Raw genomic sequence first — 27,204 nt, 5'->3', positions numbered from 1 at the left:
TTCTGCCGAGCAATTGGTAGTAACAAAATTGAACTGGTAATCAAAAAACTTTCAACAAAAAAAAATGCTAGCACCAGATACCTTCACAGCTGAATTCTACCAAACATTTAAAGGTAAGCTAAAACCCATCCTTCTTAAAGTATTCCAAAAAATAGAAGAGGAGGGAATGCTTCCAAACTCACTCTATAAGGCCAGTATAATTCTAATTCCAAATCCCCATACACTACAAAAAAAGAAAGCTACAGACTTATATCCTTGACGGACATAGTTACAAAAGTCCTCAACAAAATATTAGCAAACCAAATTAAAAAATACATCAAGAGGATTATTCATCATGACCAAGTGAAATTTATTCCAGGGATGCAAGGATGGTACAATATCCTAAAACCAATCAATGTGATATACCACATTAAAAAAAGGAAGGAACTAAGACAGGCACAGTTGCAGGGGGGCCATCAGGTGAGAAATTGGGGATCAACAGAGGTGAGGCCTAGAACCTCACCCCCCCAGTTTTGAGAGAAACCTTCTGCATCCATGCATGTTTTATTGCCCTTGTCTAGCTTGGATTAACACTTAGTCTACAGGCTCACACCCAATCATCTACATTTGCTCTCTTACAACACTAAACTATGTTTTCTACCTTTATCTTGCATCAACCTACCACTTCAGCATTTTATTAAAAATAATAATAATAATAAGGGAGAAATGTGGGATTCACATATAAATCAAGTATAAAAATCAAATGAATATTCATATTTGACCTGATTGTTTATAGTTCATAATGCGTGATCAAAACCGAAAGTTTCTGTGATGACTGCCCTTGTACTGTTCACCATGTAAGAACTTATTCACAATGTAAGAATTTGTTCACCATGTAAGAACTTGTTCGTTATGCTTCAGAAGATTGGAGACTGACAAGAATTAGGCTGGGGGTGGATTAATGATTGTGCATTGAGCATTGAGTCCCCTATACAGAATTTTATTGTTGTTAACAACCATTTGATCAATAAATATGAGAGATGCCCTCTCAAAAAAAAAAAGGAAGGATAAAGACCATATAATCATCTCAGTATATGCTGAAAAAGTATTTGATAATATATTCAATATCCATTCTTGATAAAAACTCTCAACAAAGTGGCTATGGAGGGAACATACCTCAACATAATAAAGGTCAGATATAACAAACACACAACCAACATCATACTAAATGTTCAAAAGCAACTTTTCCTCTAAGATCAGGAACAAGACAAGGATGCCTGCTCCCACTACTTTTTTCAACAAAGTACTAGAAGTCCTAGCCATGTCAATCAGACAAGAAAAAGAAAGAAAAGGTATCCAAATTGGCAAGGAAGAAGTAAAACTGTTACTATCTGCAGATGACATGATATTTATTGTATGTAGAAAACCCTAAAGATGCCATCAAAAAACAATTAGAATTAAGAATAAATGGATTCAGCAAAGTTGCAGAGTACAAAATTAATATACAGAAATCTTTTGCATTCCTATATATTAACAATGAACTAGCAGAAAAACCAGGGAAACAATTTCATTTATAATTGCATCAAAAAATAAAATACCTAGGAATAAACCTAATCAAGGAGGTGAAAGACCTGTACTCTGAGAACTATACAACACTGATGAAAGAAATTGAAGAAGACACAAATCAATGGAAATCTATCCCATGCTTGTGAATAGGAAGAATTAATATTGTCAAAATGGTCATCCTCCCCAAAGCAATTTACAGATTGCTTGCAATCCCTATCAAAATACCAATGGCATTTTTCAGTGAACTAGAGCAAATAATCCTAAAATTTATATGGCACTGCAAAAGACTGAATAACCAAAGCAACCCTGAGAAAGAAGAACAAAGCTGAAGTATCACACTCCCTGGTTTCAAGGTACACCACAGAGCCACAGTGATTAAAACAGTATGATACTGGCCCCCAAACAGAGCAATAGATCAATGGAACAGAATAGAGATTCCAGAAATAAACCCATGCATATATAGTCAATTAATATATGACAAGGGGGCCTGAATATACAATAGGGAAAGACAGTCTCTTCAATAAATGGTGTTGGGAAAACTGGACAACTACATATAAGAGAATGAAACTAGATCACTGTCTTACACCATACACAAAAGTAAACTTGAAATGGATTAAAGACCTAAATGTAGGACATGAAACCATGAAAGTCTTAAAAGAAAATATAGACAAGAATCTCATGAACATCTGCATGAGAAATTTTTTTTCTGGAAACACTTCCCCAGACAAGGGAAACAAAAGCAAAAATAAGCAAGTGGGACTTCATCAAGCTAAAAAGCTTCTTCACAGCAGAAGAAACCTTCAACAACAAAAAGGCCTCCTACCATATGGGAGAATATTTTTGCAAATGATATACCTGATAAGGGGCTAATATCCAAAATGTATGAGAACTTATATATACTTACATATATAAGAACTCATACAACTCAACATCAAAAAAACACAAATAATCCAATTTAAAAATGGGCAGAGGACCTAAATAAACATTTTTCCAAGGAAGACATACAGATGACCAACAGACATGAAAGGATGCTCAGCATCACTAATCAACAGGGAAATGAAAATCAAAACCACAATGAGATATCACCTCACACCAGCCAGAACAGCTAGCTATCCAAAAGACAAGAAACAGAAAGTGTTGGTGAGAATGTGGAGATAAGGGAACCCTCCTCTGCTTTTAGTGGGAATATAAATTGGTCCAGCCATTGTGTAAAACAATAATGGAGATTCCACAAAAAGCTAAAAATAGACATACCATATGACCCAGCAATTCTAATTCTGGGAATATACCCAAGGAAATAAAAGTCACTCATTCAAAAAGATATATGCACCCCTATGCTTATTGCCACATTATTTACAGCAGCAAAAATATGGAAGCAATCCAAGTGCCCATCAATAAATGAATGGATAAAGAAGATGTGGTACATATACACAGTGGAATATTACTCAGCCATAAATAGGAAGGAAATCATTCCATTTGCAGAAACATAGGTGGACCTAGAGGGTATCATGCTAAGAGAAATAAGCCAGGCAGAGAAAGACAAATCCCATATGACTTCACTTATATATGGAATCTAAAACACCGAACTGACAAAAAAAGATATAGACCCATAAATACAGACAACAAATTTTTGGTTACTGTAGGGAGGGAGCTAAGGAGATGGGTGAAATGGGTGAAGGTGATATAGAGGTACAAACTGCAAATTGTAAAATAAATTAGTCCTAGGAATGGAAGTACAAACGTAGAGAATATTTTAGTATCTTGGTATGGTAACAGGGTAACTGCATGTATGGTGGCAAGCATCCAGTAATGTATACAGTGATCAAGCTACTGTGTTGTACACCTGAAACCGATATATCAGATATTGTGTATCAAATTTTTTTCTAATTAAAAAAAAGATGAATTTCTAAGTGAATAGGCTAATAGGAGAATATGGTATTCAGAAAAATTTGCCATACTGTTAACCTATTTGCTACATATGTAGTAAGGGTGAAATACAGCATACTTCACTCTGAATCTTTGAATTTGAATCAACTATTAAACATTCTGAGCATTCCCACAGCTCTTGGCTCTATATACTCTGTTCCAGAAATAATATAAAACTATTAGTTATTTACAGGGAATATGTGCGATATTTTAGTGTTAAAGCAAAGAATAATGTAAGAACTACATTTTAGAATAATTGAATCTCAAAATTGTGGTAAAACAATTATGGTAAAAAATGTACTACAGGGACTCTCTTGTCCCCTCCTGGCGTGAGCCGGGAGTTCTGTCTTTTCACTATATCTCTAAATAAAAGCCTGTACCTTGCTCTCCTAAAAAAAAAAAAAAAAAAAAAAAAAAAAAATGTACTACAAGTAAACTGGAATGAATTGAGGTTCAAGCAAATGGGATGGAATTTTAGGTGGAAATAGAAACTATTAAATGCCATAGAAAGGAATATGTTGATTATAATCTCAGGCAAGGCCCAAGGGAGAGTGTACCTAGCCTCCTCTGTCTCAGCCATTGTAGCATTTGCATATTACAAACCCCAAGTGCTTGTGCTCCAATTGTGAAATACCATGGCCTGAGTAACACCCACTATAATTGAAAGCAAGCAGGTTTCTCATGGCACTTACCACTTGCCTTACACAGCTGAGCACTCCCACCCCACCCAGTGTTGCACTGTAAAAATTCCTGTCTCTGCTAAAAGCCTCTCCTTGCTTGAGAAACTTCCTTTTGTGATTTGGAGACTAGGCTTGTGTTACTGATGAGATTAAAAACAGCTTTCCATGTAAGTTTATGATACTGCAGTCTGTTCACTTCATGCAGCTGGATGAATAAGCCTCCTCTTATCCAAAATGCCTGATTTGATCTTTCCTACCGTCCTACCCTTACACCCGCAGACCCCGCTTCATGTATACACACCAGAGAATCTGTCCCTGGTCATGTCCAAATAAGAGGACCTAGTAACAGATTCTGATTTCTGATATACAAGAAGGCATTAAAGTAAATACCTCCTAGGGATATTTGTTATTAAAGCAGATTTTAGAAAATAAAACCAATCTAGCTGGCCAGTGAGATGAATTCTGATAGAAGCTACATAGTTACAAAAATCTTTTAGTATCTAATCCCTGAGTCTAGATTACTACGTGTGGCTAGAAACTTCTGTAACTTGAAAGAAGTGGAAATAGGATCACAACTGATTAACTTTCTTACTTCTGGTGCAGTTATCATAAAGAAGGGTTTCATTCTAGATTCAAATCTCTGCCCTCATTTGTCTGGCACTCTCCAGGTTATTCAGCCTGGCTCTTTCATCTGTCTTTTCCCTCGTGTTCATTTGTTCATTGGATTGGCCCACTCCTGCCTTGAACCTTCTCTTAATTTATACAACTGGATACCCTTCTCCAGTGCCCCTCCTTCTATTCAGAGTTCACTCTGTTCCCCTAGCGATTCAGTTGTTTCTTACATGTTATCTTCAGTAAGCTTTTCTCTTCCCTCACTAATGAGAAGAGAGATTACAGGTTCCTCTGGCCCCTCCTTTCCTAGCCCTATAACTGCTATTTAACTTCCACTCGACACTTTACTTTGTGAATAATATTTACATGTTATTCATGTAACTTATATTTGATCATTGGTCACCATATTTCTCCATACCTCAGGAAACCGCTTGGGAAAGATCATACTTTTTAGTTGTACAACAGCATGCACATTGAGGTATTTTAAGAGGGCTCATGGAAGATTAAATGTCATACTCAAAAGAATTAATAAATAAGCCCTGAGCTTTGCAGTACTGTCCTCCAGGAAGATAAGATGAAAGTGTGTAATTGTGTAACTGAACTGTGGAAGCCAAACTGTAGGAGGAGATGAGCAAGGGATGTGACATAACAGAGGTGAGATTATGTGAGTAGAAAACCTTTCATCCATGGACACCAGAATACATTACACAGACTTTCTCTTAACTAGGTATTTGGAAATCTCTTTGAGAGAGGCAGAGAAACCAAAGCAGAGACCTGAAATGACCAAGCTATGAGGGAGATCACAGGCAAGCGAGGCACATGGACCTCTGGACTCGGCAGACATTCCACTTTGCTCCCTCCCCCAGGGCTCTGTTAGGGTCATTAGATCCAAGCTATAAATAACCAAGTGGCCTGCAGGTCAGGACTCAGGAAGGTCTGCATAGCTTCACCCCAGGGTTGCTGCATCTCTGCCATTGAAATGACCAATAATGCCAGAGGAAATGTACAAAGGAAAGAATAGCACAATGATTTAAAGCCCTATGAACATTTCTCTTAAATTAGGCACTGTTTCTTTTTTCTAAGCCCCATTAACCAGGCAGGGCTTGGGGTAAGGTTTTTCACTGTGAGGTTCTTCATGTTTCTTCTGTGTACAATTTTCTGGTCCCTATACTTCAAAAAGGAAAATAAAATACAGGGTATTTAATGAAGGTTCAGAGAATAACCAAAAGAGTTAAGGAGATAAAAAGGCTGCCAAATAAGACTATCCTAAACACAAGTGGGGACCTTTTTCAAAAATAATTGTGGCAAAATACATATAGCCTAAAATTTACCATTTTTAAACATGCAATTCAATGGCATATAGTACATTTACAATGTTGTGCAACTGTCACCACCATCCTTTCCCACAGCTGTTTCATAATCATCCTGAACAAGAACAATACACCCATTAAACACTAACTCCACATTCTCCTCTATCCCCAGATCTAGAAAACCACCACTCTACTTTCAGTCTCTATGACTTTGATTCTTCTAGGTACCTTATACAAGTGAAATCATACTATATTTGTCTTTTGTGACTGACTGACTTCACTCATCACAAGTGAAATGTCCTTAGCATGATGTTTCCTTGGCTATAGTGAATAATGCTGCTGTGAACATTGGTGTACAAGTATCTGAGTCCCTGCTTTCAGTTATCTTGGATCTAGACCTAGGAGTGAAATTGCTGGATTAACGGTATTTCTGTGTTTAGCCAGGAACTGCCAGAGTGTTTTCCACAGTAGCTACACCAGTTTACATTCCCACCCAGCAATGCACAAGCACTGCAATTTCTCCACATGCTTGCCAGCACTTGTCATTTTCTGTTTGTTTTGTTTTGTTTTGTTTTTAATAATAGCCATCATGATGGGTGTGAACTGGTATAAGGGGGACTTTTCTACCTGGTAGAAATGAACTGGAAGGAGAAATGTATAAGCCTATAGTTGTGAAGACTTCAACTTGGGTGAACATACATGTGTTCACCAGAATCTAAAATTGTAGAATTTGGGCAAGGAAGATAGTAAAAGTGTTTGACAAATAGCATGGCATAGGTACTAAACAGTCTAAAAGCCCACTAGCCCTTCTCCTTCCTCAGGTGTACAGGCTAAATGTCAGCTTGGCTGGAGACACTGTTGAGGTAAATTTAGAATAATAAAAAAATACCTTCTCAGACCAGTTACGTTGTCCTGTTTTGGGAACATAAACTCAAATGTAAACACTTCTTTGAAAGATTTAGATAGTTCACTAATGGGTGGTTAAAAAAATATCAAGAATTCTGTATAATTTACCCCAATACTTTTGAAGTTGATGTGAGATTGATTGTACCTCTGTTCCTACCGTAAACATAACCTACCCTTCTGCATTTGAAGCTCTCTGGGCTCCTCTGGAAAGTGGTAATCACAGGGGAATGATATTGCTGTTTTAATCTTTTAATATTCAACAGATATTTATTGTACACTGCCATGTGCCAGGCCTTATGATGAGCACTACAAAGAGAGTGGAGAGCGTGTCTTCATGGAAGTTCCAGTTTAAGTGGGCAAGTCAGATAATTTATCACACAAATAGATTTGTAATTCCAAATTGTGTTTAGTTCTAAAAAGGAGAAGTACCTGAGATACTGCTCTTCTTTCCTTTGGGTCCTTCACATGACCACTCTCAGAAATACGCTTTCTTTTCTCTTCAGGAGCCTCCATACAGGTGGCTTTTTCTGGGAGGGAGAGGTAGAGAACGACGCGTACAGCAAGGCTGCAGGGGTGGCCCCCCAGCGCAAGTATCACCCCCCAGCCGGCAGTTACCAACTTCATTTTGCCCTGCAGCACCTTGAACAACAAAAACTTCATTCCCGGCAGCTTCTGGACCAGAGTCGAGCCCGGCACCAGGTAATTCAAGATAAGGCTTTTCCATGTGCTAATATCTTCCTTCTGTTTGCGGGGTAAAATTATGGCCCATAGGAAATGTAGGAACAATTTCCCAGAAGTTTACCAGTGCCACCATGGCTTGGATGGTTCATGGAAATCTACTTTCAGGGAAACAGTGTTCTGAAGCTAGTTTTGAACAATTCTAAAGCTGAACCAGTTTTGACATTATTTCTTTCACTTGAATGCCTTTCCACACAAAAAATCTGTATGACAGTATTTGCCCTTTCTGTTGCATGATCTTAGTTCAGTAACCTACCAGAAGGACTAATCTCCAGAAACTAAAAGCTAACATTTTAAGGAATATTTGTTCTAAATGTACTTTTTCCTTATCTTCAAAGACTTGGTATACATAAGCACATATTAATCCTTCATGATCTATCAAGATTTTCAAGGAATAAACAACTTTCAAGTTCTTCTGGTAGAAAATGGTCATAAGTTAGGTTGTTGGTCTTGAGGTTTGACAGTTTGTACACAAAACAGTGTACACAAAAATATAATAATATACACAAAAATCCTTTTGTTAGGGAACTTATGCTCTTGTGAAATACTGATTCCCTGCTTACAGTCTACAAAAATCACAGAAACTCTTTTGAGTATATATATGAAGAAGCTAAATCAGTAATCTGCACCAATAACAGAAAGGATGACTTCACGAAAAAGTCAGGCCATAATGTACTAAATATTTTTTGATAATTTCAGGATTATCATTAAACTCAGTTGCTATATAAAATATGTGCTATTGGGCTGAGTCAGCACTGATTCTATGAACTTCTCTAATATTTGGTTATGTGAAAAAATACAGCAGCTTGATCTCTTGTCATTTGCTGTTATAAAAATGTAGTACATAGTGTGCATTAGTTCGTGCAAAATTAATACTCAAAGGCTAAGGTAGCATTTCCCAAAGTTTTTTTGCCCTCTAAATAAAAGTTATCATTATGCTCTCTACCTTATCTTTTCAACTACTGCCCAGGTTCTGACATATTTTATTATTTCAATATTGCTCATCACTTGATCATCTTTACCTATGATAGTGTGCTCTATGTTATATTTATTCACTGTAAGTGAGAAATTGTAAGTGGAGGCATTTGTAAAGGAGTTCTTTAGGTAGTTTTTACTGCCAGAAAAATCCAGACCTCTTATCTGGAAAGCACTGAACGTAGCATCCCATTTTGATCACCACACTGCCCTCTGTCATGTAGAAATTTCCTCATGTCAGCAGTCTTTGGGAGAGTGTAGGCATTAAAGCTAGTTTGCATTTTCACAGTTACAGATATAAATGTGTGTCTTAGATTTTGGTTTAGTCTGTGTAAATTTCTTAAAACATTTCAGACCCATTAGTTCCCCAACATTCAGAGTACTTGAGAATGCCAACAAGTCAGATGCTGGAGAGTAGAGGTACTGGGGTGGTCTCACAGTAGTCCCCCCTTATGCACAGTTTCGCTTTCCGCTGTTTTTTTCCTGCGGTCTCTGACCTATTGTCAAAAGGTGAACAGCAGCCTACAGCCATATCACAATGTCTGCCTCACTCACCTCATCACTTAGGCATTTTATCATCTCACAGCATCACAAGAAGGGTGAGTACAGTACAATAAGGTATTTTGAGAGAGAGACACCACATACACATGACTTATTACATTGTTCTATTTAATTACTATTAATCTCTTAGTGTGCTGAATTTCCAAATTAAACTTTATCATAGGTAAGTATGTATGTATAGAAAAAATGGTAAATACAGGGTTCGGTATTATCAGCAGTTTCAGACATCCACTGGGGGTCTTGGAATGTAACCCGCAGATAAGGGGGACTACTGTATTTCCCGTATGTGAGTATAATCAATGGCTTTAACAAATCTAGACAGCTGGGCCCTTTTAATGTTTCATGCTTTGAAATGGTGGATGATTTTTTTTTTAAAAAAAAAAGGGAAGCCATTGCAGGGCATTGAAGTTTTAAGGAAGGACAGACAGTATTGCTGGTTTTCACTTTTAGAAACTGCTTCAGAGTCCTTCTCATTCTTTTGATAAGTTTCCAGCAACTCACATTCCTTTGAAAATTCAGAGAACTGCTATTCTTGTGTGGTTTTTATTTTTTCACTAAGGATTACACCGGTTTAGTTTCACTGAACTATGAAGTATATGGAAAACATGTTTTTTAGAATCTGTCAGAGTATCTGTCTTGGGGAGGAATCAGAACTCCCAAGAAGGGAGTTATCTTGTGTCTCCTGGAGAGGGAACAGAAAATCATTCATCATAATTTTATATATGTTTATAACATCATTTTATTTCTACCCCCTCTTCTTCTAATCCACAGTTGAGTTAGGTAAAAATGAGTAAGGAAGAAGTTCTGGGACTCGGGGAGAGCTAAAAAAACTAAATTCTGTTAGTTGAAGAATCTATAGTAAAATAGCAAATAAGATGTTAAAATGTTCTCACATGAAGAATATTTAGTAATTTAGAGCAGTTTGTTTCCAAAGACACTAAGAATCAGTTCACAGAAAGAGCAAGGTCTTACTAGATTGTAAGCCGCTATTTCTACCCTTAGCTTATGGCTGTGCCAAACTTGACCATTATAATTATCACCAAATTATTGACTGAAGCATGGTTTGCATTCTTAGTATGTCCTATATTTCTACCCTTGGATTAACCCTTTAGGTAGAGGTGGTTTCTCTGATGAACTCCTAACACTTTGGATTAATTTTTCTGAAGTGTAGGTAGCCATTGCTATAACTGACAATTTGGTTCTTGCCTGTTTGAGAGCAGTGGGTAGAATTGAAATCTCATTTACCTCACATTCCTCCACAGGAGATATCTGTTTATGGAACAGGACATTAAAAGGAGCTTATATTTTATATATTATATTACATTACATTGTATAAGGACAGTGCTTTTCATAGTGATCTCCTAAAATTAATGTTTTGGGAGCAGTCATGCAGCCTTGCATTATACGCAGAGTAAGTTCTCCATCCTTTTCTGCACTTAGATAGCCAGCTTATTGAAGGTATTAACTTCAAGAAGGCAAACTGGTTCAGGGTAAGAGTTTGGAAATGGGCTTCTCTGACCATTCATGTAGAGTAACCTTTTATCTTCATGTCTATCTAGCTTTGCACTCATTAAGTCTAGAAATTGACATGCACTGAGTTCATCCTACAAAAGACTGGACCTGTAACATTGGCATGGGAGAGGAATGTCACCCAGAGCCGCTGAAAGAGGAACAGAGATAAAGGAAATAGGTGTGATCCAGTCCATTTGAAAGGGCAAAGTAAGACAAAATCGAAACTTGAGCTTTTATACACTGATGGATAAAACCAGCAGTTAAAAAAACATATCATTCTAAGTCAGAGCTGGGGTTGGCAAACTTTTTCTGCAGATGGACCACAAATATTTTAGGCTTTGTAGGCTATAGAGTCTCTGGACAACTACTCAACTCTGCCATGGTAAAATATGACAATATGTAAATGAATGAATGTGGCTGTTTTCCAATGCAATGTCATTTATGAAACAGGTGGCAAGCTGAATTTGGTTTGCAAGCCCTGGTTTGCAGACCTCTGGCTTTGAGCAGCAGAACCACTTGGAGGGCTTGTTAAAATACCGATTGCTTCTCCCACCCCATTTCTGATTCCATAGGTTGGGAACGGGACTCAGTCATTTCCATTCCTAACAAGTGTCCAGGTGATGCTAACTCTTCTCTTCTGGGGACCACACTTTGAGAACCATTGACCTAGATGGAAAGAGACTGGAAATGTCTCCTCTTTGTTATTTGTTTTCTGTCCTTTGGAAGGGAGACTGGATATGTTAAAACGTAGTGTTGACTATTAAAATTGCAGGGGGTCATTTTTTTTTTTTAGGGGCCTGTCTTAGCGGGGCGCGCTCCATTAGCCTTTTTTCAACCCGTTCTGTGTTACACTGACTCCTCACCCCATGCCTGCCCCTTGGAAAAATTAGGGACCTAGACTTCCATCACACTCCCAGCTCTGCCTCCAAGCCGTGGGTAAAGGCGGAAGGCACATCCCTATCCTTCTTGGGTCAAGGAATGGGGGGGGGAGGAGGTTCATTTTCTTTTATGGGAACTTTGTTTTCATCTTTTTCACTCCATCCAGTACAGTCTCCTTCTAAATAAGTTTTCCAAACTTGACAATCTCTTTGTGCATTCTTCTTATCAGGGTACATTGTGCTCAGCAATCACTGCTCCCAGGATTCAGGTTTTGTGGTGGACAAGAGATAAGTAATGGAACAGATTCCTCCCTCTTTGTTTTAATAATAATAGCTAACACTTAATAACATTTACTGTGGTCCAAGCCCTGTTCCAAGTACTCTACATATATTATCTCCTTTAAAGTGAGTTTCAGGATGGTTGGGGGACTTAAGGAATCTCCATAGTCTAGAGATGGTCAAGTTAACCTTTTATATGGTGATATATCCCGGTGTGTGTCTTTTCTCTGCTTTCCTTCATTGCTTCCCACTTCCTCCTCATACTGGCGCCCTGCCCCTGAAGGATAAAGACATTTTCTTTCGGCTGAGTTGGGGGACTTAGGCAACCATGACTGCTGGTGACATCAGCGTGAGCAGCCCTCCGTGCTGGGGTCTGTGAGAAGGCTGCCCAGGCCGTGAGGCCCGGCTGACCTGATTCTAATTGCCGACATTGAGCTGATGTTATTCTTGGCCCAGGACAGAGCGATTACTCAGTAGTTTCTGTTAAAGTGATCCTTTGTTAAACTTCTGCTCCCAACCCCCCTCTCCTTCCCTCCCACTCTCTTCTCTGCCTCATCCAGACTGAAAAAAAAAAAAGCCCGAAAAGCAGAAAAATTAAGGACAGTTTCATGGCTAAGGCAGAACTGCTGAAATTTCTTTTAGCAACAGAGGGGAAATGGAGGGATTTTAAATACATCTCAATTTTTCACTGGTTCTGTTCTCTTTCCAAAGCCCTTCCACTTTTAGTAGACTTAATTTTCAACAGAGTAAGGTAACTCAAGGCAGGAGGAAGCTGTGTACCCTAAGTTCCTGCCGTTCTTCCACTCCAGCTGTTCTTCCTTTCCCCTTCTCACCGTGCCCAATTTCCCAGACTAACCTAGATTCATTAAGGGGCAACAGCAATTCACGTTTCTCTAACAGGCAGGGGGCTGGGGGCAGAAGTATTCACATCAAGGGGTCTTTTGGTATGCTAGTAATATCTTGCATGCCATACATAATGAGCGCTTTGCTAATGGTATATGTGTATATATGTGTACATGAGCCACCTCACAGGTGTGGAAAGGATTCCTCTATAAACCTGGCCAAGTCTTGTTCTGCTCCTAAAAGCCCACTGCCGGTGTCTAGAATAATTCTGCTCCCCTGCAGGAATGAAGACTGTTTCTCCAAGCCTTCAGCTGCTGTGTGTTTGTGTTGTGGGGGAGGGGAGGGGAGAGAGAGAGAAATTGAGCGGGCACCGGGCTACTCCAGGCAGCCAGCAACAACACGCTAGCTCCTCAGCGTGGCACAGAGAGCCAGCAAACAGCCGCACGGCGCTCTTCCCAGCGGAGCGTCCAGGAGGAAGGCTGCGCTGGGGGAAGAGGTCCGGGAGCATGCTGACTTGTGTGTTATAACCTACTGCTCTTCTGTTTTGGTTTTGGGGGGTGTCTGTTCTGTTTTGTTTTTCCCTGACCTTTATCAAGAACTCATGTAACACTTAGCTTTTTGCTGCTGTTTCTCCTTCCTCTCCCTCTTCTTCTTATTGATCTTCCTAGAGCTATTTGGTTTAGTCAATTTTGCCAAACCAAAGTCTTTCCTTCTTACCGAATAAAAAAACACACTGAAAATACATGACATAACCCACGTAAAACTATATTCAGCTGTTTTGGAAGTAGCCACTCTGGACAGCCAAATAATCCTCAGTTTAAATCTTAGTCCTGCCAAGCCCATAACCTAGGACAGGTTATTCAAACTCCTTTGGACCTCAGTTTGCTTGTCTGCTTTATGGAGATGATAATATATATCTGTGGATCATGTGGATTATATTCGTCAGGGTATTACTGTGTGACAAGCACTGAACCACGAGTTTGAATGGTATTATCATATTCAGTCCTCACTACTGCCCTCTTTTATTAGCCCCATTTTCCAGATGAGAAAACAGAGCATCACATTTGTGACTTTGTCAGGGTTGCATAAGTAATTAATGGAAGAGCTGGTTTTTGAACCCAGATGTGTCCGCCTCCATTATGCAAGCTCTTGGCTCTCATGTTAAGATGCTACCACCCTGACAATGTATTAAAGCACTCAATAAATTGTAGCTATACATATTATTACATTCACATTCATAGACACCTGTTATGTTTCCTATACCATCATAGAAATAAAATTAAAATAGTAGTTCATACAATCAGGTACTCACTGGCATCTATAGAATCTTATGTGAGACATTATTCTCAGGAATCTTAACAAGTCTTCTACTGTTCATATGTTCTGTTGCAAAAGAAAACTTTACTAAACTTATGTAAACTCAGGCCTAGACATTATCCTACTTACCTTAAAGAAATGTCTTAAAATGGTGTTCCTGGGCTTAAAACTCTTAGGAAAGCCATATTTACCCTCGCTTGTGCTTTTGTTATTTAGTAATAGGGTCAAGGACTACTGAGTCATACAATATCCTGAAATATGTGCTATAAGTTTGGAGAGTTGGAACACTTGTGTTGGTTTTTATAAATAACATAGTGATTATCTCTTCAATTATCACTTTGTCCTTTCAACCCTGTTATTGTTACTGGTCATACTATTTAATTTTATTTCTATGGTGGTATTCTTGAAAAGACTACAAGGAAGCATAACAGGTGTCTACAAATATGAATGCCACAGGTGTAACTTGCATGATTAATAGTAATGCAGGCCTTAACCTAAGTGTCCATCAACAGACGAATAGATAAAGAAGATATGGTGCACATGCACAATGCAATATCATTCAGCCATAGAAAGAAAAGAAATCCTCCCATTTGCAACAGCATGGATGAATCTAGAGGGTATGATGCTCAGTGAAATATTTGTTGGAGAAAGACAAATACCATACAATTTCACTTATTTGTGGAGTATAAAAATAAAGCAAAACAGAGGGAACAAAATAACAGTAGACCCAACAGACACCGAGAAGACATTGGTGGTTATCATGGGGGTGGGGATGGGGCAGGTGGTGGGGGAAGGAGAAGGAGATAGAGGGCACAGTAATTCACAATCACAATACAAGTTGGTCATGGGGATGGTAGTACAGCATGGAGAATATGGTCAGTGATTCTGTAATATCTTACAATGTTAAAAGAAAGTAACTGCACTAGAGGGGGTGAGGATTTAATAATATGGGTAACTGTTGAACTACTGTGTTGTATGTTTGAAACCAACATAAGATTGTAAATCAACGATACTTAAAAAAATAATAATAATAAATATTATGCGTTCCTTTTAAATACCATACAAATCTGGGTCTAATGCTTTATTACAATATACAAATCAGTTCATTATGCTGACTCATTACTACTAGGAATAAAAGTCCCTGGTTACCACCAGGTTGTTTTCTAAGCTGCTGCTAGAGTAGTGTCCCTCTGGAATCTGAGGGGGAGGAAGGCGAGGGGCAGGGACATGGACATATAATGAGTGCCTTCTGTGTGCTCGATGTAGTATTACCTCCATTCCACTGCTGAGAAACCAGGTGCTCGAACAGTTTGAGTAACTCACACAAGGTTGCACAGCTAGCTAATTGGAGAGAGAATATTCAAACCGGGTGGGAGGGCTTCCAAAACTCTTCCACTGTACTACCCTCTCCCTCAAGAGAAGTGACTCGTCATTTTATTCTTGTTTTACACATTTATCATCAGATAAGGTATTCCAGTTTTATTGCTACTGCTGCTATATACCAGTGCACACAAGTATAAAAGTGTCGATGTAATGAATCAAAATTCAGAACTCCTCTTGATTGTGGGTATGCTGAGCAAAGTTTCCCTTATCAGCTGCTTGGATCCACCTTGTGTATTGTATATCCTTAAAATGTAGTCTGGCTGCAGCTGCCTGGTGACCAGTTGCATGCCCTCCCTTCACTCTGTGACTTGTGGTTTGTTTCTGTTTGTCCGTATGCATATGAGGGACTCACAGCAGTAACTTTGTGTGAGGTGATGAAAGACCTTATCTTTAAGCATCAAGACCCCATCCATCTGAAATGGATGCAGCCACAAGAAAGAGCTTAACAAATATATGACAGTAAGATCTGTGCAAGATACACAGTAGGTCAGCCATGTGATATTCTGAGCCAAGTAAAACAAACTATGCATTTGAAGACAGAGACAAGTTAGATATATATAAATTGGAGATTGCCTTATATAATTATTTCATTTTACTCATAAAGAACTGTAAGACAAAGACTTTTTATTTGGAAAACAAGGGCCTTGATATATAAATAGTTCCCTAAAACTACCAGCAAATAAAAGATAAAAGAGATAATTTAAAGAGAGCCTATAAATTATTTTTTTAACCAACTATACTCTTAATCTGGGGTCATTGCTGATCTTTTGAGGTTACCTTTATATAATCTATATACATACATTAACTTTTAAAATAAGTAACAAAGATTTGCTTTAAGACAAAACTTTTTTCAGCCTTTCCTTGTTGAAGTGAAGTGAGTGAAGTCTCTGTCTTTTAAAAAAATGCATCTGATGAAAATGGGACACACTGCTAGGTTTGCTTTAGATTTGCTCTGGAAGGGAGATTTGACTTCAATGCATCTGCTTTAAAAGGGTGTCAGCATAGCATAAATAAGAAAGGCATCATAGTATAGTAGGGATTTGAAATCAGACTTCTCTATGGGCGTGGATCCCAGCTTACTACTTAGTAGCTGTGCCGTCATGGACAAATCATGGAACCTCTTTGTGCCTGGTTTCTTCCTCTGTTTATGGAGATGATGATGATAGGGCCCACCTCACATTGGGTTGGGAGAACTAAATGAGATAATAATATGTAACCACTTAAAACAATGCCGACCCACTGTGGTAGAAACACATAGCATAAATTTACCCTCACAAAGCTTTGTAAGTGTACAGTACAGTATTGTTAACTATATATATATATATATATATATATATATATATATATATATATATATATGTGCATTGTTGTGTGACAGATCGCTAGAGATCTTTCATCTTACAGGACTAAAACTCTGTACCCACTTAACAACCTCCTGTTTCCCCCTCCTTTCACCCCTGGCATACACCCTTCTACTTTGTGTTTCTATGAGCCTGATTACTCTAGGTGCCTCAGAGAAGTGGACTCATGCAGTATTGTCTTCTTGTGACTGCTTATTTCGCTTAGCATAATGCCCTGAAGGTTCATCTATGTTACAGCATATGACAAGATTTCTTTCTTTTTTAAGACTGAATAATATTCCATTGTATGTGTATATATTTTCTTTATCCATTCAGCATTTAGATTGCTTCACACACACACACACACACACACACACACACGTAGCATTATAATTGAAGTGGGGAATTTTAGTTAAACCCCCCATGCCAGGAGCAGGAATTGGTTAAAATGATATTAAAGAAGGTGTTTTAGTATAGCTTCAAGGCTCATAAAGTATTAATTGGCTACATTTGCTTTTTACTAATATTTGCTTGTTTGGGAAATAGAAAATCCTATGCAAATTAATTTATTCACAGTTGCTATTAAAGAACCATAAGAAGAAAGAGTAGAATGATTACTACCATGATAAAATGTTTAAAAAAATAGTATCTGTGTAGATTGTTAGCATGTTTATCCAAAGGCATAAGTACCTTATAAAAAAGGAAAGAAACATTAACATCAAATTATGAGCAGCTTTTCATGGGACACATGCTATTTCCTCACAATAATCAAGGAAAGATAGGGAAATAATCCTCTCAAACATACTGATGGAAATGTAATTGGTATAACATTTACAGAAGGCAAATTGAGAATACGTGTTAAAAAGATTTAAAACAAGAAGCAGCAGCCTTCTGATCTAGTTATTCTACTTCAAGGAAATTATTTTAAGGAAATCATCTGGCATATGTGAAAAGATATAAATAACATGATGTTTACCAGAACACTTCTTAAATAGCAAAACGAACTGGTGATAACCTGAATGTGTGAGAGGGGTTCAAAATGGAAGTACAAAATTTGGGGGGGCCTACTTTTTCCTCACTTAAAGATCTGTTATGAACATATTCCCATAATTATAAATACAGATGTACCATGTCAGTTTATAGTATTCTGCTACTAGTTAGCTAAGTAAATTATGATAAACCATAGTAGAAAATATGCAACCATTTAAAACTGATCTCGATCAACCCCTATACATATGAAAGTATGCTCAAGATAGGTACTTGAATGAGAAAACAGTTCTCCAAAACATCATATATCATACGGTCCCCTTTTTGTAAGCCCACAGATATACATGTATATGCATAGACAATAAGTGTGCATATACACTTAAAAACTCTAAATGTTACCAGAGTCTATCTCTGAGAATAGAATTTGAAATGGCTTTTAAAACTGTTTTCCTTTTTCTAATGAACATGTATGAAAGAAATTCAGGTGTTTCCAAAACAGACAAGAAAAACCTCAGTCTGCCAACCTTTTGTGAGCACATGTGATCAGTGTTCAGCTATTACTGGACATTCAGGAAGAAAGAAATAGAAAGTGTAGCAGAGTCCACAGCCATATGAGTCTAAATTTGTCATCAGAATAAATAGCTGCCTCTACCAATGTATGGCTCATTGGTTCTTTTGCTAGAATGGAGGGTGCACCTGCTAGTGAGGGGGGTCATCTGTGTGATGTCTTAGAGCCAGTTTCTTGGGCTGCAGCTCTGGCTTTAGCTCGCTGACTCATAGCTGGACTTCTGTGGTTGTAACACACACCCAGCCCAAGATCACCTCAGGTGTCTCAATACTATTGAAAAGGCAACTCAGAGACTACTGCTGGTATCTTGGGTTTTGTTAAAGGAAGGAATCTGAGGATCATGAGTATATTGGAGTATCTGTTTTAATAACCATCATTGTTTCTCAGTTGTTAGCCAGTCCAGTTGATTTAGAGACTGCCTGAAGCATAGGGGTTTCATTGGTTGGTGAATAATAGTTTCTTCTAAGTTGTTCCATCCAGGTGAGCACCTGTATTCTCATCCTCAAGTGCAGGCCATTTGAACTAGTAAGAGCCTTCTTTCCTAGTTGCTCCAGAAGGAGGAGCTTCTTAACTGGTTTTAGAAATGAAAGGATAAACCCGAGGACTTGCAATATCTCTGGCAGCTCAACATCCTGTCTCAGGTATTTGTGTTACTGCTCTGTCTACATGAATAGTAGCATCTTCTAGGTTTCTGCTCCATCCCTGCCGGGGCCACAGCACTGCCCAGGGCCTTGTTGTAGTACCAGCAGTTGCACTCTGTTGCTCTTGCTCAGCCTCCAGTTTTGTTCCTGCTGACAAACATTGTGAATGGAAGATAGCCAAGAACTCAGTACAGTGTGAGACAAAGGCCTTTGGAAGCTTGCTTTTGCCAAAAACACAAACAGCCACCCTCACCCTCACCTTGGCCCCCCAGCTTTTTACAGCATCATATGGTTGCACAAAGTGTGTAATGTTTTTTTGCATTGAACAGCTCTCAGCCTGGTTGTAATAAAGGGAGTGATTAGTGTCTTTACACATTCACAAAGATACACTATCCTAGTGTTAGAGTTGCCAGAGGAAGACTTAGTAGAAGTGGCTCTGTGTACCATGCAATGGGAACTTTATCCAGATTAGGACACAATCTCATAGAGGGAGAATAATGCCTAGAAATGTTTGTTCAGAGCGAAAGGGGTGCACAGAGACATTAACCCACTGAAATAGAGATTAACATTTGCATACTTTATCTCCCTTAATTTTCAAAACATGAATTTGGAGTTATTTCACTATAAAGGTCCATCCAGCTCTGCTCCATCACCAAGAAGCCTGAGTAAAGACTGAAAGGAGTATTTTTCTGGAAGGAATTAAAAAAAAAATACCTCCCCAAATGTAATCTCTGAGCGCTATTATTCTTCTAGTGAGAGAGCCCAGATCTTGCTTCCCTGTAACCTTCCAAGTTGAAGTCTGTGTTCTATATATCAGGAATTCCTCCTTCCCACCCACGAGTACCCTTCTGTTGTGGGAGAAGGAGGGCCTTCCCAGTCACTGGCCTGGGGCCAAACCAACCCTCAACTGTGGTTTTCTCTGAGCCTCTGTGCTGAAGTATGGCTGTTTCCCACACCCAATAAAGAAGCAAAAGTCTTGTATTTGTTGACCAGGTCTTGGCTGGAGGCTAGTGCTTACCGAGCTCCCACATTCCCAGGACATTGACTGATGGGGGTGCAGCTGCCATCCCTGAGTTGGTAACCCACCAGAGCTAAGCACTATAATATTGTATATCCAAACCTCACATTTCTCAGAAGTGATATAGAGAGAACCTATGTAATTCTTCTGTCCATTTATGAATGAATATCAGGACAAAAAGAGTTCACATACTCTATCAGTGGTAGAGTTGTAGAACTGAGGCCAGTACAGGCTGTGGGGGCCCAGGGGAGTTGATTTCTGCCAATAGTCTAAACAAATCCATTATATGTCTGCTTTTACATTGCCTGAGTATTTTCCTGGGTTTCTTTTTATCAGTTATGATTGCTTTAATCTCATTCCTCCTAGCCTTGACTTTGGTGAAGCACCTATGTGCATTACTGACTCTGGGATTTTGAATGGTATAGAACTGTAATCATTTTATTACCCATTGGGTGTGATACCCATTACCCATTAGAGTATGATAACCAAACAACAAATGAGAATCTGGAAGCTTTTTACTGTATTTGGAAAGAGTGTCTGCTCTTTTGAGATGTAATGCATTTATGATATGTGGAGGCTTAAACGAGCTTTACTGGTAGATTGAGAATTATAGCTCAACGCATTTAGGATTCCATTTGGCTGCATGTAACAGAATCCCCCTCCCCCATTGCTTTAACAAGTTAGAGATTTTATTTCCCCCATATAATCAGAAATCTAAAGGTAGGCTCTCCCAAATTACATATTACCCCAACAAAATCAGTGTAGTTGTATTAGGAAGACAGGGAGAAGTGTTAATAACCAGGCAAGTTACAGTGTCCTAAACAATAAATTCTTTTAATTTAATTTATTTTGTTTGAGATAAAGATTGATCTTATTACCATGGAACATCAATGTCTAAGTTCCTGCCACAAAATCTGCATTTAGGAAGATGAATTTTGTTTTGTTTGGGATCTCCAGAGCACTTGCTTATATTTTGAGGCTGAGAATGAATTGAACACAAATAACACACCAGGCATTATTCAAAGGACAGAGAATTGGTCCTATTACAAGACTATATATCCGTGTCAACACAAACTTACCTATTTCTTGTAGAGGAATTTAGTTGTTGCTAAAAAAAAAAAAAAAATGGTGAGTTGGTATGTGAGTTTTGTTTTTCCATTCATAGAGTAAATGTTTATTAAGCATGTTTTCTGCACAAGGCATTCTACCTGGCACTGTGAGTGAAATCTAAATTAATCAGATGTAAATACAGCCATTTCCAGTCTGTACTGTTCAGATGGGGAAAAAATACAGAAGTGGCTATAATACAAGGTAGAATGTACTAAATGTGATAAGACGCATACAAATAAATTTTTATAAGCATTCAGAAGAGGAAAAGATTCTTTTTGCCAAAGAGAATTGAGTAAATATGATCTGGGGAACATAACATATGTTTTCATTTTAAGAGTTTGCTTTTGCAGCTAGTGAGCATTATCATAATACTAGAAAAAAATGTTGAAAAACGCATAACCAGCTGCCATTCACAAATCATTACTGATAGGCATGTCATCCCATCCCTTGGTTCCTCAATAAACTGAGGTAGAGGTGTGGGAAGGAATGGAGCAAATTTGTTGAATGTCTACTGTGTGCCTTGTCCTTTGATTTATTTCAGGAAACCTTTATTGAATGCCTGGGCTAGATTTACATATGTGATCTTCATTTAAGCCCCAATAATCCAGCAAAGTGGTTATAATTGCTTCTGAGGAAGCTAAAGGTCAGATTGGTTAAGTGACTTGAAAAGGTCACCCAGTTTATAAGTAACAGAGCCTACATTTGAGCCCAGACATATTTGACTGCAAACCATGCTCTCTTCCACTTAACCGGAGTCTCTGCCTTTTCCTTAACAACCTTATTTGGTTTTCTACCCATAGTAAGTGTTGTAACAGCCAATTCAACCTAGTCTGATCGGGAGTCCTTTAACCAGCTGGTTGAGACTTGGCCCTCATTGGATACTTGGACTTGTTAATCAGAGTCAGTTTGTTAACTGCTTAAATCTTATTAGAACTTGGCTTTCTTTTGACTCTTTAATATTCTATTTTCATAATAAATAACTGTATATACATGATAAAAATTAAAAAAGATACAAATGATAAACAGTAAAAAATTAGTTCCCTTCTCCCCTGACCCCTAGCTAACCAGTTCTTCACTAGGGAGGGTACCAGCTTTTTGTATCTCCTTCAGAATTGCTCTGTGCAGATACCAATATTGCATGTATGTGTGTGTGTGTGTGTGTGTGTGCGTGTACATGCGTGGTGTATATATGTGTGTGTGTGTTTTCTTTTTTTACACAAATAAGAGCTTACTAAACTCACTGTTCTGATCTTGCTCTTTTTATTCATCTTTGTATTTAGATGTCCCAGGAAGATTTTTTAACAACCAAAAAGACCTCAGTGACTTTGAAAATACGGTAGTCACCACAGCAACATGTATTGAATAGATGTTCTTTCTGATGGCAGTTTCTTCACAGCATGAAAAATCTAACCCAGTAAAGAATGTTTTTTATTTCCAGGAGCTCATTACTGACAATGGTTTTTCCTCCTCTACTACTCATCCAGTGAGCCTGTTTCTGGATGGCCAGTGTAGAACTCTTGAGCCCTCAGTGTGATTTTTGGTCTGCATCCTACTCTGAGTGAGGCACCTTCCAGGCACTCTTCAGTCTAAGCTCACTTGTTGGGATGCAGTGGTGAACATAGAAGCCTAGGGTGGCCCTTCCCTGCCTCCCTCCTTACTGCCAGTTGAGTCTCTCCCGTGGATTTAGAGGCCCTCAGATATGGAAATAGTGCTTGAAAGGAATGAGTTTGTTTTTGAGCCAGTTCCACAAGCCTGGCCTCTTGCTGTCCCCTCTGGTTACCTGTCCTCAGAAGGCTTGCTGAGGCTGATTCAGAGCTCCTGGAGTCTCTCAGACCATCTGAAGCCCTCCCCGCATGTACACACTCCACAGTGCCACCCTCCTGGCTTTGCCCGCGAGCTTGGGTCTTCCTTTGTTCTACTTCTTTAGGTCAGAGATGGAGACAAGTGAACAGCTTTCGTTTCTGCCTTGGGTGGTTTACAAAGATGAGGACCTCTCAGTTGGATTAGTCCATTTGAAAATGTTCTGATCTGCTACCTCTGAAGTCCATTTTTTCTTTGCCAGGCCTCTCAGTCACACATGTATTCAATTCACAGGATGCCTGAGTCCCCACCCATCTATCTGCCTAGCCTGAGACCTCTGGATACATTTCCCTGAAATGTGACATTCCAGGGCACGAGTATAGAAGGGCTGGTAACATTTTACTAAATCTACCCAGTTTGTCTTTCATATCTTAAAAAATAAAATTCATAAAGGACAAAAATAAAACTAGCGAAGTCTGTCTGGAAGGTGAATGTTTCCTAAGAGCATCTGATCATACTCCTTTAGACCTTGCCATGAGGAAATGCTCTTTCTCCTATGTCCGTTTTAATGCAGTATCTATAGATAGAAATCAGTCATCAGAAATCCTTTTAATAGAAAGACCTATGTCTTTTGTCAATTATGTTATCTTTGTCTTAATGCATTTCACATTTAAAGCTTCTTAAATGCATACATATTAAAAGCAGTGGTAATAGTATTGAAGGATCAATAACAAAGTTTGTTACACAGAAAAATACTTTTAATGAGGTAAATGAATTGTAAGAATTTTTTAAGCATCTACTTGAGGAAATTATATTTTACATCCTAACTATAGATATATGTTAGTTTTTGTGATGTTTAGATGACAATTTTTAGGTTTTTATTTGTAAGCTTACCCTCCATGCAAAACTACCCTTGTATTGATGTTGTATTCATTCATATGGTAACTAGTATTCATGTGATAATTTTACCTTGAAAGTGTTTTCAGACATAAAGTCTTGTGTAAATTTTTAGGTCAACCAGTTGTTACTACACCAGAATTCTCCAAGTCGCCCACAAGGCCCTGCATTCCAGCCTCCTCTCTCTACTCTCCTTTTGTTCCTGTGCCCTGGCCACACTGGCTTTTTCCCTTTTCTCAAATGTGCAAACCTAAGAGGAGTTCTGAGCTCTGTGAGTGGGCTGGAATTGAGTCAAGCCTCAAGTCACTTTTGTTCTGCCCCGTATTTCTAGTACTTGACACCCAGTAAGAGACATTCATTAAATATTTGTTGAATTTAATGATGAAGGAAACATAAAACCAGAGACCAGTGCTTTTCTAATTCAGGCATATGAAGTGGCACATAGTAGCAAGATGCCCTGATTCCTAGGCCGGTGTACTTTGAACAAGACCATCTCAACTCTCTGCTTCAGGAAATCTCCCTTCTCAGAATCTAGACCTGAACTGACATTATTGGAGAATTTTTTCATTAAAAATTACTTTAACAGTTTCCCTTTGCCCCACTTCAGGATTACAAATCAGATACTTGCAGCAAATGGGTCGTGAAGGGCATCTCCATTGATTTTTTTTCTTTTTTTTCTTTTTCTGGCAGGCAATCTTTGGCAGCCAGACACTACCTAACTCCAGTTTATGGACAATGAATAATGGTGCAGCTTGCAAACCTACAAGTGCCACAGCTAGTGGCCAGAAGCCAAGCACTCTACCACAAAAAGCGGTGCCACCTCCGAGTTCTTCCTCCTCCCTCGTCCCCAAACCCCCATCCAATCACAAACAAGTCCTCAGAAATGCAGCATCCCAGAGGGCTTCCAAGTAAGTTTTTAACAGTCTTCTGTTCTTCTGAGTTACATCAACTCTGTGCTAATAGTACTCTTTATTTATGGAGGCTTTGAGATGATTCGTACTGAGTGCTGTAAACACCATCACCCGACGGGGAATAAAGGCTAACTCTGGGACTCAGCCCTGGCAACAAATTCACATCACTGGGAAGCTATTGAAACATGCCGGTGTTTGGGCTGTACCCTTTGGGAGGGGCAGACACTGCCCTTTTAGGTTCTCCAGGGACTGTGACGAGAGCTGCCACTGGCAGGGTTCAGAGCACTGCTGAGTGACTCTTACAGCCTCCGGCAAGTGCTACAGTCAGACGGTGCGCAGGCAGCAGTGCTGTACCTCAGGCCCGGAGAAACTTCCTCCTGGGTGTAGTCTTCTCTTGGTCTTTCTACAGAGTCAGATCTTTTCCATTTCCTATAAATTTACACACACACACACACACACACACACACCTTGTTTGTTCACTTTGAGGCTTTTGAACAGGAAGACATAGGAGTGAAATTTCATCATGCGATTAACTTAGGTGACATTAGTCAACAGGCTCTGTGTAGCAGCAATATTTCTAATATCTTTTGCCTACCTTATTACCTCAAAAAGACATTTCCTTGCCTGAATCAAATTTTTTAGGTCCCATCTTTCACTCCAGCCATTTTTTTAGCTCGTGAGCCAGAAATAGATTGTTAATGTGTTGTTTCTAGCAGCCCTTCTCCATTTAAAATTGGGGAACTTTTCAAAGATGCCTGGAAGAGGCAGACATTCCCTGCTGGATAAACACCTAGAGGAGATTTGTGTATTTCTCTTGCTTTCATTAAGGCTCCTCATTCATTTGTCCTTCACAAAATCAATTTTAGCTGTAAGAAAGAATCCTTGGACATAGAAAAAGCAGTTACTATTTTTCCCCCTTAGATGGTGAATCAAATTCTGGATTTGGGTTGGAAACAATCCCTTATGACTGTTTTAATTATATTGCTGCCATTATTCATTTATTCAACAAATATTTATTCAGTGCCTGCTAACCACTGTTTTGGAATAATTGGCATTGTATAACCTTATAGAATGCTCTGGAGCAGTAGGGAAGGGCAATAGAAAGCTATTAGTTGAAGGCCAATAGCACAGTAAGAAAGAAGCTCTATGGCCCCTCACCCTGGAATGAGTAGAGTTGAATCTTTAAGGGTGCAATCTCTGGAGCCAGATCATCTATTCCACACTTTACTCACTTGAGACCCTTGGCAAATTACACGTTACTTAATCTCTTGGCCTTAGTTTCCTTGTTTGTGATGAGTTGTAAAGAGTATCACTTCATAGGACAGTTTATGAATATTAGCTGAATTAATACATATAAAGTACATAGAACAAGACCCACCACAACATGTAAGAACTCAGTAACCCTTAGTCACCATCATGAGCATCCTACTTCACAACTCCAAGAACCCATGGTTAGGTAGGAAATCAGTGAGTCGGATGTGAGTGTTGAATTTTTCCATTGTGCTCCTTCTTTGTGGACCATTGCCAATGCCTTGAGATGGCCTGTGGTGGCCTGTGTGACTAGCTGGTCTTCTGGCAAAGAGGTGGGCTCTGTCAGCAGGCAGCAGGGCTGGACATTTGAAGACACCGCTCACTGCTCTGAACTCACTGCTGGCAGAACTCTTCAGCCTTCTGAGATGAAATTGTGGCATTATGGGCAAACTTTGCTTTGCTGCATTTTTGTGGTTTCTTCTCTCTGACAGGCAGGAGTGTGGGAAAACCGGAAACAGCTCAGCACCAAAAATGCACAGAAGGGGTGGGGGAAAGCAAGATTTATTCAGAATTCAAGAAATATAATCCAAGTATCAAAAGGCATGCTGTGAGGCATTGTTCCAGGAAATAGTTTCCAATTTGCCCTTAAAATTCTAGCACAAGTCTCTGCAGCTATATAAGTTACCAGTAATGGAGACCTTCACATTCTCTCAGTTACATATAAAATGTACAGTGTTGGGAGGGCCCCACTGTTTTCTATATTCTTTAGAATATTAGGGAGAAAAATAGAATCGTTTTGATGAGCACTAACTCAATAAAAAGTTCCCTCCATGAAGTATCGAGGTAAAATTTTTTTTAAAAACCTTTTTATTTTAGAATAATTTTACATTTACAGAAAACTTGTAAAGATAGTACACATAAAGTTAAGCACACCCAGTTTTCCCCATCATTAACATGTTTGATTGCCATGATTCATTTGTACCAAGAATATATCATAATAAGAAACTCCCGTTGGTCTATTACTATGAATTAAATTACATATTTTATTTGGATTAATGGGATTATTTTTAATCTAGAGAAACCTTTTATAGTTCCTGAAATCATAATCCTGAGTACCAACAATATCAATATCAGTCTTATTGTTCTAAAGTTATTTGTGTTCCTAGTCAGTGTAACAAGTTACTTCTATGTGACTTAGTTTCCTATTTAAAACAGA

The 27,204-nt window shown here is 38.7% G+C and overlaps 1 protein-coding gene across 18 annotated transcripts in view; it reads left to right on the top strand.

Moving 5' to 3' along the window:
• The window catches only part of TTLL5 (tubulin tyrosine ligase like 5), a 277,550-nt gene that overhangs the window by 197,403 nt on the left and 52,943 nt on the right, over positions 1-27,204 (top strand). For all 18 annotated transcript variants that reach the window (XR_008992440.1, XM_036913100.2, XM_036913097.2 and 15 more), the window contains 2 exons: positions 7,483-7,678; positions 24,517-24,734. Coding sequence is in view for 17 of the 18 variants with exons in the window: in XM_036913100.2 (XP_036768995.2) it covers positions 7,483-7,678; positions 24,517-24,734 (414 nt within the window). In the remaining variant the exon portion in view is untranslated. The remainder of the gene's footprint in view (positions 1-7,482; positions 7,679-24,516; positions 24,735-27,204) is intronic.

This window comes from Manis pentadactyla, chromosome 11, assembly GCF_030020395.1.
Source record: "Manis pentadactyla isolate mManPen7 chromosome 11, mManPen7.hap1, whole genome shotgun sequence".
NCBI classification, from domain to species: Eukaryota; Metazoa; Chordata; class Mammalia; order Pholidota; family Manidae; genus Manis; species Manis pentadactyla.
Note: the sequence above shows the minus strand (reverse complement) of the source record. Positions and strands in the feature narration are given on the sequence as shown.